The 15,804-nt window shown below is 40.4% G+C and overlaps 2 protein-coding genes across 2 annotated transcripts in view; one reads left to right on the forward strand and one right to left on the reverse strand.

Moving 5' to 3' along the window:
- Positions 1 to 15,804, reverse strand: part of LOC123751289 (actin, muscle) — a 242,720-nt gene that overhangs the window by 132,746 nt on the left and 94,170 nt on the right. The window lies entirely within an intron of this gene.
- Positions 4,399 to 11,146, forward strand: LOC123766831 (actin-3, muscle-specific-like). Its single transcript, XM_045756228.2, has 2 exons — positions 4,399 to 4,486; positions 9,737 to 11,146. Exon 2 carries the CDS (start codon positions 9,755 to 9,757, stop codon positions 10,883 to 10,885), a length of 1,131 nt encoding a protein of 376 aa, XP_045612184.1. The 5' UTR covers positions 4,399 to 4,486; positions 9,737 to 9,754; the 3' UTR covers positions 10,886 to 11,146.

Here is a 15,804-nt window from a genome sequence, read left to right on the forward strand (position 1 = left end):
ATAACACTTCATCTGAAGAACGGCCTCAAGGAAAGGCAGGCCGGCAAGGTAGTGAGGATAAACACCACGTCCTTTCGGAATTTATTGGAAGGTACACCAAATAAAAAAGAACATGTGGTTATGTCACTGTGGTTACGAGGGTATGAGTGAAGAGGCGGTGGTGACCTTCGGGTTGTTGCCCACCTCTCTTCTCAGTAGCTTAGTTGAATCAATGGAAGAAGTTCTTCCATTTCTTTTCCGTTGTCATGCACTGGTATTTTCCCCTGTCCACAAATAGTGTAATTCCTTATAGTACCTCGTTATAATAATTTCGTTAACCTCCCTTATTTGTACTGTGGATCTTATTGTTATTCTTTGGAGAAACTGGTTTGAGTCGTCTTAAAATGCAATCGAGCCACTTTTTCTTAAAATAATTATTCCTAAAATTGGTTTTGCAAATCTCTGTGGCCGCTAGTGTGTGGAGATCCTGGTGGCTGTCCTTTTTGCCATTACAAAATTCTACTACAGGGTGAGAAAGTGTACTAATGAGTAGTCTCTGTCATGTGGATGAGAGGTGTCATGGTGTGTAGTGTGTGAAGCTAGGTGCAGAAACCAGTTAAGTTATTCAATACCAAGAGTAATGCTTCCGTTATTGGCGTGACCCAGTGAGATATACGTAGATCTTGCTCCTCTCGTTCTTGGGTAGTGTCGCTACACAACCCATCCTAATAATTATGCTATACCTAAATGTACATATTCAAATTCTATATAGAAACTAAATAAAAGCGACAACAAACTTGAAAATAGGTTGTACAACCAATGACAAGACAAATTGTGACATAGCCAGCCTAGAAGCTACAGAAGCATGGTTGAATACTTCAACGACCAGCCGAAAACTGCCCCTTATCTGAAACTGTACAGATTGAGCACCTATATCTCATGGTAAAATGTTAAAATTTTCCATTGCATTAGTAAAATATTGCTACCAGCATTATACCAGAGCGCGACCTGTTTATATTGAGCTTGTAAGATCGAGCTGTTAGCTCTTGGACCCTGCCTTTCTAACTATCGGATGATTAAATGTGCTAAATCCTGACCAAAATTTCTTCTATCATATCTTCTACACATTTCTCTCACACATATTATCAGGATGCAGCCCGTAGCAGTTATCTAACTCCTAAGTACCTACTTTCTGCTAGTCAGCAAAGGTATCAGGTGAAAGAAACTGCCACTTTGTTTCTGCCTCGACCGGGAATCGAACCCGAGCCCTTAGGACTACGACCTCAGAGCACTATGCATTCGGCTACGACGACCTGCGGGTGTATGTATGTGTGTGTGTAGCTAACCATATTTCCAGCTTCATGACACCACACTTATTAAATTTCACACTGAATAAGTATTTACGTAATTCTTTTCATTTCCTCTTGCAGTAATAGCATGAGGGTTATAGCTAAGATATATATATAGATATATATATAAGATATATATATAGATAAGGTTATAGCTCAAGGCTACGCACAGGGCGTGAAATTGCCGCCACGATCAATTTCACTCCTCACTCGTGTGTGTGTGTGTGTGTGTGTGTGTGTGTGTGTGTGTGTGTGTGTGTGTGTGTGTGTGTGTGTGTGTGTGTGTGTGTGTGTGTGTGTGTGTGTGTGAAAAGTATAATTGGTTACTGTAGATTTCGTGGGACCTTTATAGTCAAAAGGTAAACAGCAAGAATCAATAAATATGCAAATGAATGCAACAAAATGGGGAACTGGCAGAGCACTGAGCCAACCAAGGACAAGTGAACCATCAACATTCACAAGAATTCGATATATATATATATATATATATATATATATATATATATATATATATATATATATATATATATATATATATATATATATATATGACAATGTCAGACCACGGAGGAAAATGAAACAGGAATTTCCTTAAGTACTTTCGTATATTAAATACATCTTCATTCCTTCTGAAGATGTATTTAATATACGAAAGTACTTAAGGAAATTCCTGTTTCATTTTCCTCCGTGGTCTGACATTGTCACATTCTTAATCACGTGTTTATTTTCGTGATACACACACACACATATATATATATATATATATATATATATATATATATATATATATATATATATATATATATATATATATATTATATATATATATATATATCACCCATGAGTGATTCAGCAGAAAGTCAGGATCCTGCTTTCACTGAATGTTCAAATCCGTGGGATGCTCTCACAGCCGCAGCACCCATCATAGATCAACAATAAAACACACACAGTCCAGCTGGGACCACCCACTAGTGGGAAAAATAGCTGATGCCATTCTCAGCGCTGCAACGTCAGATAAGGAGAAAGCTTGTCTCAGAGCGGTGCATGCCCCCCCCCACCTCCTCATGCAGGGGGACTTCCTTCTAGCAGTGCCCACCCATGTCGGCAACGGGCACTCGTCCAGATCCAGAATCCCTTCGTGTAACAGTGGCCCTCTGCCTTGGTGCCCCAATTCACAATGAATACAAGTGTATTTGCAACAGGGTGGAAGCAGACCAATATGGACTGCATGGGTTGCACTGCAGAAGCTTAAAGGGCTGGCATACAAGACACAAGGAGGTTAATAACATCATCAAGAGGAGCCTTGTCTCACTCAGTGTCCAGCAGAGAGAGAACTTCGCATCCTAGTGGACTAAAACCCGGATGACCCCGCATTTCGGCCAGATGGCATCACAATATATCCCTGGAAGAGGGGCAAACAGCTGGTGTGAGACTACACATGTGTATCCACCCTGGCTGACACATACACTTCGGTGCAGATCAAGCAGGTGGAGCGGCCAACTACAAAGAAATAGCAAAATCAGTCAAATACAGGCGATTGGAAGGTCACTACATCTTTGTTCCCATAGCGTCTGAGACGCATGGCACCTGGGGAAGGAGTGCCTTGGGATTTCACAAAGAGTGGGTTCCAGGCTCGTTGACATCACCAAGGGCTGCCAGATTCTTGTTTCAGCACGTCAGTGTGGCGATCCAGAAGGGAAACGCCTGCTGCGTCCTCAGTTCCTGACTGGAAGCGGAGGAGCTCCAAGAGATCACTAACCTTAAAACAATCATTGTATTTACGAATGTACATCTTGTAACCTTTAAATATCTAATAAAGCACAACAAACACACAAAAAGAAGGGAGGGAGGGAGGGGTGGTAGGACAAAAGAGCATAGAAACTGAATTAGAGGGGACCTAAATATCCCCTCTAATGCGTTATATGCGCTTTTCTCCGAGGCTAACATAATATATATATATATATATATATATATATATATATATATATATATGTATATATATATATTCACTTGGACAATCGGGGCCTCGAGCACAGACCACAAAAGTAGTAGTCCGAAGCTCCACCAAATGAGCTACCAGCACCTCTTAATAGGAAGGATTCCAGAGACACTTTCAACTGTCCAACTTTAACTTTAGACCTTCCCTGGGGTACCACTTTGGCATGAAGGTGTTAGGTGATCCACCTCCTAATCATGTAAAGTGCTAACCGTCATATCGTGGATAATAACATTTCAATCACTTGCTAATCACAGAATAACATGGTGGTTTAAAGGTGTATTTCCGAGGCTAATTATCGATGGATTTTATGAAACTATCTTCGTATTGCAGTTTCCACCGGACTTTGCAAAATGTAAATAATAATGCAAACATTGAATGTTGCATGCAAAATGTTGGATTAGAGCAAAAGTTCACCAAAATAACTCATTACTACCAGCGCTGATGTATCCCTCAGACGTGCTACGAGCCAATGCATAAATTACCTAAGTAGTTAAGAACACTTACACCTGTTACCTAACCATATACAAGAAAACTCAAGCTACTCTTTGTTTCTCTATATTCTGTATCAGTGGTGTCTATATTCTAACTGAAGACATTGTTAAAGGCTAACATAGCAGTGGAGAGGGTCGAACCACCACGTCAACATGCTTATATTAAACTCTATTTTACAAAATGTGAAGAACAACCTTTCACAATAGTTCACCTATAAATAAAGCCAAATTAAGTAGGCCAAAACATAAATAACACGGCCAAACCCTAATGCCAATGGTAACAGTTTTAAACAAGAAATATCCCATTTTAGAAAGGCACACGTTTTTACGAGAGATATTCATTTATGGTGTTAACTGAGGAGGAAGAGGAGGAGAAGAAAAAGTCAAGTCGACGAGAAGCACCAATAGCTGTTTACCGAACATGTATTGAATATTATGAATTGTGGCCCAAACTAGGAAGCGAGTAGATAGTTGCTTTCCTCCCGGAGACCGTGAGACAAACTCGTCAGCAACTCAACACAAGTGCCAAGAACACACAAAAATCGACACTAAGAGAGAGCACAAAATTCCTTATTTAGTCAAGGGCTGTTTAACAAATGGTATATAAGAGCTAGGGGCCAGAGCCGACCCCTCAGTGTACTTCAGGTTCAGGATACAGCCACACTAGTGTACGTGCTTTGTTCTAGTGATTGTGAGTTGATAATACTTAACAATTCCCCTTGTCGGGGATAGGAAACCTGTGTGTGTGTATATATATTATATATGTATATATATATACCCGGGTGTACCTATTTACTGCTAGGTGGACATTTAGGCGAAAGAAATCGTGCCCAACCATTATCTGTCCTGCCCGGGGATCGAACCCGAGATCTCTGATTTGTGAATCAAGAGCGTAATACACTGGATAACCACCGTATTCTTTGACACTAACTACAGCCGATATTATACCAGCGTGACAGTGAACGATCAGCCTTATGTAAAGCTGTACTGAGCATCGGAAAACTGCAATGGCTTCGTTTTGTTTTGCTTCCGATATATATATATATACAACTACTAGTATAGACTGGGAGGGGTCCCCCGGCTGTGCCCGGGTCTATTTCCCCTCGTATCCGTTCCTATCTTCCCCCATGCCCCCCCTAGTCTTTCCCCTATTCTCTCCCTCTTCCCGTTATCCGAAAAATGTATAATTACGAAGCACTACAAACCTTTCAGACTTGACTTCATGAAACTCGCATTTATATCGTCAATATAAATGCCGGTATTTCTTAAAAGCATTTCACGTGGGACGACACCGACTGGCCTATGATTCTTAGTTACCCAACATGATTCATCTTGAAAAGATAGGTAGGCTAGCTAAAACCATCTGGCCTACAGCTTCGGAAAAACAGATAGACATTATATCTTATAAATATACAGATGTATATTACAGTAAATTGTTCATTGCAGTGCTAAGGCTCGAATATGTCTTCAACTTGCGATGTTAACTAATAGAGTTCTAGAGTAGTGAAACTATTTAATCATGTGCTTTCTTGGGCCTTTGTCTGTATAACTAACAACCCCTGTAGGCTTGCCATTACCCGCTGGCAAGCCATTTCCTCTTCGACCCGAACTGGCAAAATATTTACATGAGTGAAGTATGTTCGGCTTGTGCCTCAAACGTCAAGATTTTTGCCTAAAAAAGTCAAGTTGTGCATTAAACGGGAAGTTATACTCCAAACGGGAATAAGGATTACTCATTCCACGCTAGAAATAATATACCCAGGGAGCCGGTCGGCCGAGCGGACAGCACGCTGGACTTGTGATGCTGTGGTCCTGGGTTCGATCCCAGGCGCCGGCGAGAAACAATGGGCAGAGTTTCTTTCACCCCTATGCCCCTGTTACCTAGCAGTAAAATAGGTACCTGGGTGTCAGTCAGCTGTCACGGGCTGCTTCCTGGGGGGTGGAGGCCTGGTCGAGAACCGGGCCGCGGGGACACTAAAAAGCCCCGAAATCATCTCAAGATAACCTCAAGAGGGTCCTCTACCACACATATACCTTGAGGTTACCTTGAGGTTATCTTGAGGTGATTTCAAGGCTTAGCGACCCTGACGTCGACCAGGATTCCTCAAGATAACCCAGAATAATATAACATAGATATGTACAGTGTGTGTAGGCTGCAACACACTAATACGCTTCACCTCCCACCACTAAAAAAAAAAAATTCCCCCTTGCATGGATATCTCCGCTTGGCCCGACACGTGTTCCTCATTTCTCTCTCTCTCTCTCTCTAACTTACGCGGTGGAAACCACTACCACCATTTGCTGGGCGTAAATCATTCTTGTCTTAAGCCATGTAACGGGGTATATGTTAGGACGAAACTAGTTATAACTTCAACACAATGATTCACTTGATATGTATATAACTTCTGGGGCGCTTGGCGGGAAAGCTCTCGGTGTTGCCAAGTTTACGTAAACTTCCTACTGAATGGACTCCGCGGAGATTTGACACACCTGCGCTCTTGCCTTTATTATATAAATAAACAAAGCAATTGTTCTCTAATCGATTTTCTATTAGTTGTAATTATATTGCTCAGCTAACATTGGCACAACAGTGAACATTTGTACCAATGTGAACACTGGGATCACGGTAAACATGTGTACCAGTATGAACATTTGTACCAATATAAACATTGGTATCACAATGAGCATTTGTATCAATATGAACATTTGAAACCAATATTAACATTGTCACCAAGGTGAACATTTGTACCAGGGTGAACACTGGCACTGCGGTGAACACTGGCTTCATTGTTAACATTGACACTAAAGTGAACATTCCAACTAGAATTAGAATTAGAAACTTCGTGAAATAATGGCCGGATCAGACAGGTCTGCAGCAGTCTAAATCAAACTTACATATTTAGGCAAACATTAAATCAATCAATCAATCAATAGCTGTATTCATAAATGGTTTGTTCATGTATAGATGGGTTACTTTACACCAATTTACAGTGAATTATTTACCCAAGAGAAAGTCATAATAACAATATAACATGAAACATTTGACGAGAAGAATTCAATTTAAAGGACTGATATAAACTAATCATTCAATGCACTTACAGTCAAAAATATTTCACACCGCTCGGCACACTCAACCACATTAAGTGTACAATTAGAATGGTGACATATACCATGGGGAAAATTGTGAAAATTGACCCCACAATGAGCATTTAGACTGATGAATGCAGTGAACAATCATTTTTTAATAGCACTATGCTAAAAATTGGCACAATGTTCAATATTGGCACCGTGGTCAATAGGTCAATACTGTTACTATGGTAACATTGTTGATAAATATGTAACCAGCACAAAAGCCATTTGCATGAGTTAAGTGTTTTAAGTCGAAAGTCAGCCAGCGTAATTGGAGTCATACATTAACAGTATAACATCAGCGGCATATGCACAGCTAGTCAGGTACCACGACAAAAGAGCTCTCCGGGCAGTTTTTATTTGAATAGTAAACAGCTGGGTAAATAGTTTGAGATTTTAACTTTACATTCTGCTCTTTTTTTCAATTGATGGAGAATATTATTCACATATTAAAGGAGTAGAATTTGATTCAACTCTTGGCCATTTTATGCAACGTTTTTCTTTACAGTTTTGAAAAGCTTTCGATAGATAGTCCTTATAACTTTAAGTTCATTTTTAATTGTCGGTATATAGACAACTTCTTTCTAAAGATCGTTCAAGTATGTTTAAGTTTATTTCTTCCTAGAATTCTAAACATTTAAACTTAATATAAATTCAACCCCGCTACCATGGATATAAACATTTCATTCCCCTGGGCACCTGGGAGACTTGAACCCAGGATTGGAAGACCTCAAGATTGGAAAATATTTAAACTTAGTATATACTTATAAAATTGAGGCTAACAAAAAGTTGCCTTTTTCACTAACTAATCACTAATAATAGGGATGAAATCACTTCTGTTTATCATAAATCAACATTCATGTAAATAGTGTTACATTATTTAAGCATTTGTTCTTAAGTATTCAAGATATATACTATTAAAACCTTACAAAAATGTAATTTTCAATCTTTGATATGACTACAAGTTGTAAGATATGGAGATTATGCCTTTCCAAGTTTTTTTAGTTGAATACTTTTCCAGACAAAATGTTTTATATGATTCTGAGTAAATTCTTAAATGCCAAATTTTCTCCACTGTCAACATTGTTTTTGAACATTAATAAATGATCATTACATAACATTTTCTTACTTGGATACTACAATGCATCATATTCGTAAAGAACTATGCAACATTCTGAGACGCCCCCACAGATATTCTAAATGCCATCTTTCTGCATATCAGCCGTTCTAATAATGTAATTGACTGGTATGAAATCAAATGCAATCATAAAATCAACGATGAAATAATGAAATGTGTCATATGAAATCAAATGTGTTACCCATTAAAATCGCTTCACTGAAAAAACAAATCGAATTTGCGCCCGTCAGCAACAATAATGATGCTGTTGCTATAGATTTGGCAACTCCGAACAAAAAAAAAGCTCCAAGTAGCACGGGCTAGGGTGAGCCCGTAGTCCAATTGTAGCAGCAATAATACATTCAACATCAGCCTTATATTTTTAAAGTAAGATTCGTTACGTCCAGCTTCGGTTGCCAATGCGTTTAAAACCCCAGTATAGTTCACCCTTGCTTTCGGTCACTTAGCTCTGTACTAATGCTCTCCCTCGCCATTTTACATTTCCAACATATTTATGTAACTCTGTATTTCCGTTGGTTTATATTTGTTATATGAGTATATAAGCATTTTCGGTGTTTATTTTATAAAATATTTATAAAATATTCGTGTGTATTTATAAATATATATAAACTATTTACAAAACATTTATATAGGTAATAAACATTATCGCTGCACGAACTGAACCTGGAGGTTCTGCGCTAAAGACATTTCTACAGTCACATTTCCACTGATTACTGCTCCCATTTGTCTGTGATAAAAAATTCACATCCAGTTTAGAAGTCCTTTCGTCACCTTGTCAATATGTTCTAATTTCCCGAAGAGTCTCTTATGTAGGTCTTTGTCAAAGACGTTTTTCAAGTCCAGGTATATGTAATCGGTCCCACCTTCCTTTTCTTGTAATATTTATGTGGCTCTATTATACAAATTAAATAGATTTGTTAAACAAGACGTTCTCATTCGAAATTCAACCTGTTATTATATAGTCAATTTTCAGGTACTTTGTCAATTTGCTTTTAATATTTTTTTATAGTGCATTAACTAATCATGCTTGTCACTGATACAGACCTATGGTTTAATATGGCTTCCCTGTTCCCATTCTTATACAGTAGATTGGAATTGTTTGGCTTTTTCCCCATGTCAGCTAAGATACCTATTTGAAAGGAAATTCGGAAGTAGTACGGACGTACGTGTGTGTGTGTGTGTGTGTGTGTGTGTGTGTGTGTGTGTGTGTGTGTGTGTGTGTGTGTGTGTGTGTGTGTGTGTGTGTGTGCGTGCGTGCGTGTTCACTCTTTTCAATTCATCTGAAGTTTAAAATTAAGTGAAAAAGACATATTCGAACTGGGATCAAAGCGTAAGAGACGCACAAATTAATGCAAAGAGCATATTTACGTAGAACAACAAAACAAACAACTGATTTAATGGGTATTAAAATGCTCTAACTTGTACTTCAATTTTCTTTGTGTATAGGCCTCTCCATGCCTCTCGAGTACAAGTGAAGAGGGAGTAATGATAAATTAATAATTTAAGTTCTTTATATGAAAAGTGTTGAGAATCAGTCGTAATCCGCTGACAAATTTAACTATTTGGAATACATTTATATATGAGACGATATTGAATTAGATATAATTATATTTTACAGTTCAATAATTTAAACAATTTTTTTACTCCCCAGACCTAGCACCACTCCACCATGTGTGACGACGAAGTGAGCCCCTTGGTTGTGGACAATGGCTCCGGCATGGTCAAGGCCGGCTTCGCCGGTGACGACGCTCCCCGCGCCGTCTTCCCCTCCATCGTCGGCCGTCCTCGTCACCAGGGTGTGATGGTCGGTATGGGTCAGAAGGACGCCTACGTCGGCGATGAAGCCCAGAGCAAGAGAGGTATCCTGACTCTCAAGTACCCCATCGAACACGGCATCATCACCAACTGGGACGACATGGAGAAGATCTGGCATCACTCCTTCTACAACGAGCTGCGAGTTGCCCCCGAAGAGTCCCCAGTCCTCCTGACGGAGGCTCCCCTCAACCCCAAGGCCAACCGTGAGAAGATGACACAGATCATGTTCGAGACCTTCAACACCCCCGCCATGTACGTGGCCATCCAGGCCGTGCTGTCCCTGTACGCCTCTGGTCGTACCACAGGTATCGTGCTCGATACTGGTGATGGTGTCACCCACACCGTCCCCATCTACGAAGGTTACTGTCTTCCCCACGCTATCCTTCGTCTCGACCTGGCTGGCCGTGACTTGACTGCCTATCTTACAAAGATCATGACTGAGCGTGGTTATTCCTTCACCACCACGGCTGAGCGAGAAATCGTGCGTGACATCAAGGAGAAACTTTGCTACGTTGCTCTCGACTTCGAGAATGAGATGAACATTGCTGCTGCTTCCTCATCCCTTGAGAAGTCCTACGAACTTCCTGATGGTCAGGTCATCACCATCGGTAACGAACGTTTCCGTTGCCCAGAGTCCTTGTTCCAGCCTTCCTTCCTGGGTATGGAATCTGTTGGTATCCATGAGACCGTCTACAACTCCATCATGAGGTGCGACATTGATATCAGGAAGGACCTGTTCGCCAACAACGTTTTGTCTGGTGGTACCACCATGTACCCTGGTATTGCTGACCGCATGCAGAAGGAAATCACAGCTCTGGCTCCTCCAACCATCAAGATCAAGATCATTGCTCCTCCCGAGCGTAAGTACTCCGTCTGGATCGGTGGCTCCATCCTGGCCTCTCTGTCCACCTTCCAGACCATGTGGATCACCAAGGAGGAGTACGACGAGTCCGGCCCAGGAATCGTCCACCGCAAGTGCTTCTAAATATTTTATTATTAATATATATTTTTTTTTCAAATATATGATATGGGAAATAAAATCATAATTCTCATGCTTTTCTGCCTTATTAGTAACATTCCCTCACAAAATACAATGGAATTTACGATTTCACAGCGAAATTTTGCTATTACTTATCCCTTCAGGAAATAATTTAGGAGGTACAAATTGTATTTTAGGCATTGTTAAACCATCAATAAATATCACCATATCTTAAACTTGCTTTATAATAAACATACTTCTTATTTATCTCTAATCATTATTCCTCCCACTGCTTCGCATTCAGTACAGAGATGCAGCCGTGATAAGTATTACCAATCACTGACAATCTCTTCTATTCTAATGAGTCACAAAACAAAATTTGTCTTTACGCAGCCAGATAACACTTCTAGCAATGTATGTGTGGTATGTCGGCCGAAGAGTAGAGTGGATTTACAAGTTGGAAGTTAGCCTATCCGGGGCCCTAAAACTCTTATTCAATGATAAATGCAATTTATTTTAAATAGATAAAACAATCCATATTTTCTTCTAATTAGTAGTACTTTTAGTATTGAAACAAATATTTTTTATAGTGATACAGAAAAAGTAAGAAAATGACTGAGTGCTCAAGTCACATTTCATAAACATCTCACTTCCATTTCTTTAATCTGTCTTAATCTATATACAGTATTATAAAGAATCTTCTGCCAGACATTCTCTTTATTGAGCCAGCAAACTGAACCCTCCTGGGTGCCTCCATTGGTTCCCATGCAATCGAGGAGGTCCTGGATGAAAACAATCACCGACTTAAGGAGGATACAATACAGGATTGACAAAATCGATGCCCATGATGCTCTCTACTTTCTCGCAAGATGCCTATTTCTAACTAAGCTAACTTTCTTAGGTGTAATCCATTCCGCAGCAGCGCTTAGTTAAGCGAATGTGAAATCCTTTTGAAGTCCATGCTAGAAAAAGTCCTTGCACTCCAAGTGGACGACTCACAGTAGGAACACGCAACCCTTCCTCATCAGACATGGTGGCCTTTGTGTCTGCAGATCCTCCCAGATCGCCCTACATGACTTCCTTTCTCCCTCTGCATCAAACGACCTTGTAAAAGAAATCCTAGCAGAACCTCTGAGTGATTCGGCAGGGATATACGATCCTGCTTTCACTGAATGGCCGAATCAGTGGGATGCCCATGCAGCCCCAGCATACAAACCAGACCAAAGCATAAAACCCAAGTCCAGCTGATACAGCCTAGTGGTGGGAAAAATAACCGATGCATTGCAGGCGATGAGTCACAATAACGTGGCTGAAGTATGTTGACTTGAGAATGGTCCAGGACGAGCCGAAACGTCGTCATCCCTTCGTTTTCTAGTGTGTGGATTTGTCAACAACCGATGCATTGTTCCATGCTGCAACATCATAATATAAGAAAGCTTTCTTTGGAGAAGTGGCTGCTCCCCGTAGAGGGAACATTTTGTCCGTACCTGTGCCTGCAACAGGCATGGGTCTAGATCCAAAGATCCTCCATATAGCAGTGGCCCTCCGCCTGTATACCCCAAATTCACACTGAATGCAAGTGTACTTGCAACTGGGTGGTAGCTGACCAATAAAAATTGCATGGGGCCACACACAATGAAGCTAATGACATCAAGAGGAGCCTTGCTTCAGCTCAGTGCCCAGCAGAGAGAACCTCACCTAATGGCCCAAAACCGAGGCAATCCTGTGCTTCGTCCAGATGGTATCACAATAGCTGGAAGAGGGGGAAAACAGCTAGTATGGAACAACACGTGTATCCACCCTGGCTGACACCTATGTAGCCTTCGGTGCTGATCATGCATGTGGTGCAAGGGCAGGGGATGACAAACATTATCAGAGAATCGAGTTCTAGTCACTGCTTCACCACATGCCTGATCAACACCGAAGGGAATATAGGTGTCAGCCAGGGTGACACTACCAGACACCCAAGAGCTGTCATTTTCTTATTTGAGGGCTTCAGTGTGGCGATCCAGAGGGGAAACACGTTCTGTCGTCTCGGTTCCTATCTGGACGCTGAGAACCTCCACGAGATCCATAATATTTTAACTTTCATTGCATTAACCAACGTGTAGCTTATGAACTTTAAAATATAAAACAGAGCAAAATAAAATATAAAGAAGGGGAGTGGCAAGACAAAAGAAAATGGAAACTACATTAACGGAGTGGGGGGGGGCCTAAAAATTCCTCTAATGTGAAAATCAGTTGGAGCACTGAGGTACTAGTTTTATTATCACCCATACTGTTGTATGTTTCAAGTCAAAACCCTGAGGATTTCTCTAGTTATCACGTGGTAACCTAGAGGAAGAAAAACAAATTGTGCTAAATGTATGCATAAATGTTGCTGGTTTAAAGTCAATATCATGAGGCTCTCTGAAATCATACAGAAACCAAGAAAGACAATATATAGTTCCCTTAGTGCTACAGTGCTGAATTTGAATTGGAATCACAATGCCTGAATCAAACACTAGTATTTTAAGTTTCAAAGTAATACAACGAATCGTTCTTAAAATAATGCAAGAAAACCCCATAGAAAAAAATCAAATATTCGAAGGCCAAACCAAGCCATCACCAGGGAAACCTATTGATGGCTTAGTTATAATAATAGTTATAGTTATATTAGTTATAATATTAGATAAGTTAAACTAAACACCGGAAGCTCGCTACAGGTCAACAAACGCGGCATAATTTTATCTTCCCCAAATATGGTATTTCCTGCATAAATCCTAATTCTAAATTCTGATCTGCGAGCATCTCATGTTGCTCAACACCTGCTAGACCAATCCTGAGGCGCCGCTCCCTCCTGTCTCCTTCATCTTGTGATGGATATCATAAGACAGGAAGCACTTCACCTCCTTGTAAATTCAATTTCTCTTGCATCAGTCTTCCTAAGCGGTTTTTGTTTCTCAAGTAAAGCTGAGTTGTTTTTTTCATACTGACCGTTTCATCTAATCGTCCATTTTATAAACCCTTCAAGAAATACTAACTTTCTATTAAACTTCACGTCGGAAAAAAATAAGCCAGCTTATTTCAATTTTCTCAAATATCACTGCCTCATAAAATCCCAAATATCTTTTAATTAGAAATCTGAGAATGTTCCCCTTCACCTGCTTGCTTGCCATCACTCACCCACGACCAGAGCGGGGGTCGTGAGGGGAGGGGGGGTCGTGAGGGGAGGGGGGTCGTGAGGGAAGGGCCCCCCCACCCCCCTCACCCCATCCCTCTCCCCCACCCCAACCCTCTCCCATAATACCACACTCCAGGGAGATGTACATGGGCTGGGAAGATATACATACCATCATTAGAGGACACAGAGGAGGGGGTAAGCTAGAAAAAACTTGGTTCAAATGGCCATGCCAAAGGCGTATCATTTTACAGGAAAAATGGCAAAACTTAAGCAAGACTTACGATGTTTTGAGGGAAGGAAGAGCAACAAAGCTACAAACAAGAAAAAAATACATAAGAGTATCAGGAAAAGCGCAATGAAAATCAAATTACAATCACAACTAAAATGCAACCAAAGCCTCTCCACAGCCGGAACAGTTCCCAGTGTTGGGAGACAAGGATCTTAAAGGTGAGCCTAATAACTGTTGAGATAACAGCAGAGGAAGTAATGAGACAGCTAGAGTTACTAGAGGAAACGAAAGCGACAGTATCAAACAACGCATTACACTGGATTTTGAAGGAAGTTGCACAGGCCTTCATTTTAATTCTAGCACTGATGTTAAATGATTCACGTGCGAGGTGGGAGTTGCCCAGTAGCCGGAAAATAGCAATGGTACCAGTATACAAGAATGGAGACAATAAGCAGGCGATGAGTCACAATAACGTGGCTGAAGTATGTTGACCAGACCACACACTAGAAATTGAAGAGACGACGACGTTTCGGTCCGTCCTGGACCATTCTCAAGTCGATTGTGAGAATGAGACACAATCGACTTGAGAATGGTCCAGGACGGACCGAAACGTCGTCGTCTCTTCAATTTCTAGTGTGTGGTCTGGTCAACATGGAGATAATAAGTACATTGACCAGCATCCCCAGCAAAGTACATGAATAAATACAAAAGAAAAGATTAGTAGAACATATAGAGAGAATTAACATAAAAGGAGACAGGATCGATCACAAGACCCATATTATTCCACAATTTGTCCATAACTTAACCACGTAAGAAAGAAACCCCGCGAGTTTAATGTTGTGAATGATACAGAGCACAGAGTACAGACCACACACTAGAAGTTGAAGGAACGACGACGTTTCGGTCCGTCCTGGACCATTCTCAAGTCGATTGAGAAGACTATATATAGTCTTCGGGTCAAATGTAACAGTGATATTTTAACAATTTGGAGCTTGTTAAAATAGGAGCAGAATATGCAACGCAAGCAGTCCTGGTGTAGGCGGCGCAAACACACAGTACAAAGTAAATATGGCAATTAAAAGAAAGAATAACAGACCAACGAAGGAAAAATGTTAAGTGATCCACTTCTTGAACAATTAACTTCTTTAATTTATGACTTACAATAACTTATGATTTGACAGTAAAGTGGAATTATATTATTTATTTAGTCTTCTTGTCTTTATTGAATTCCCTGATAACTGTTAATTGATTGTTAACTAGAACAAATCCATAACAGAAAATAACACAAGATAATGTTTTACTATTCATTTTTGTTATGAAAATGAATACGAACAAATCTTCTCGTTCCTAAAAATACAATAACAATAACATTAGTAAAAATATACAGCACCTGCCAACACAGGATGATATTACCCACAAAAACGCTAATCCACACTGCCAGGTCACCAGATAACGCTAATCCGCACTGCCAGGGCACCAGATAACAATATCTCAAACGACGTTCTACTTAGGTCCAGGTGAAGTAATGTTTTA

This window comes from Procambarus clarkii, chromosome 60 (assembly GCF_040958095.1).
Source record: "Procambarus clarkii isolate CNS0578487 chromosome 60, FALCON_Pclarkii_2.0, whole genome shotgun sequence".
NCBI classification, from domain to species: Eukaryota; Metazoa; Arthropoda; class Malacostraca; order Decapoda; family Cambaridae; genus Procambarus; species Procambarus clarkii.

Coding starts and splice junctions, on each gene's coding strand:
- LOC123766831 (XM_045756228.2), top strand. CDS start 9,755: ATGTGTGACGACGAAGTGAGCCCCTTGGTTGTGGACAATGGCTCCGGC.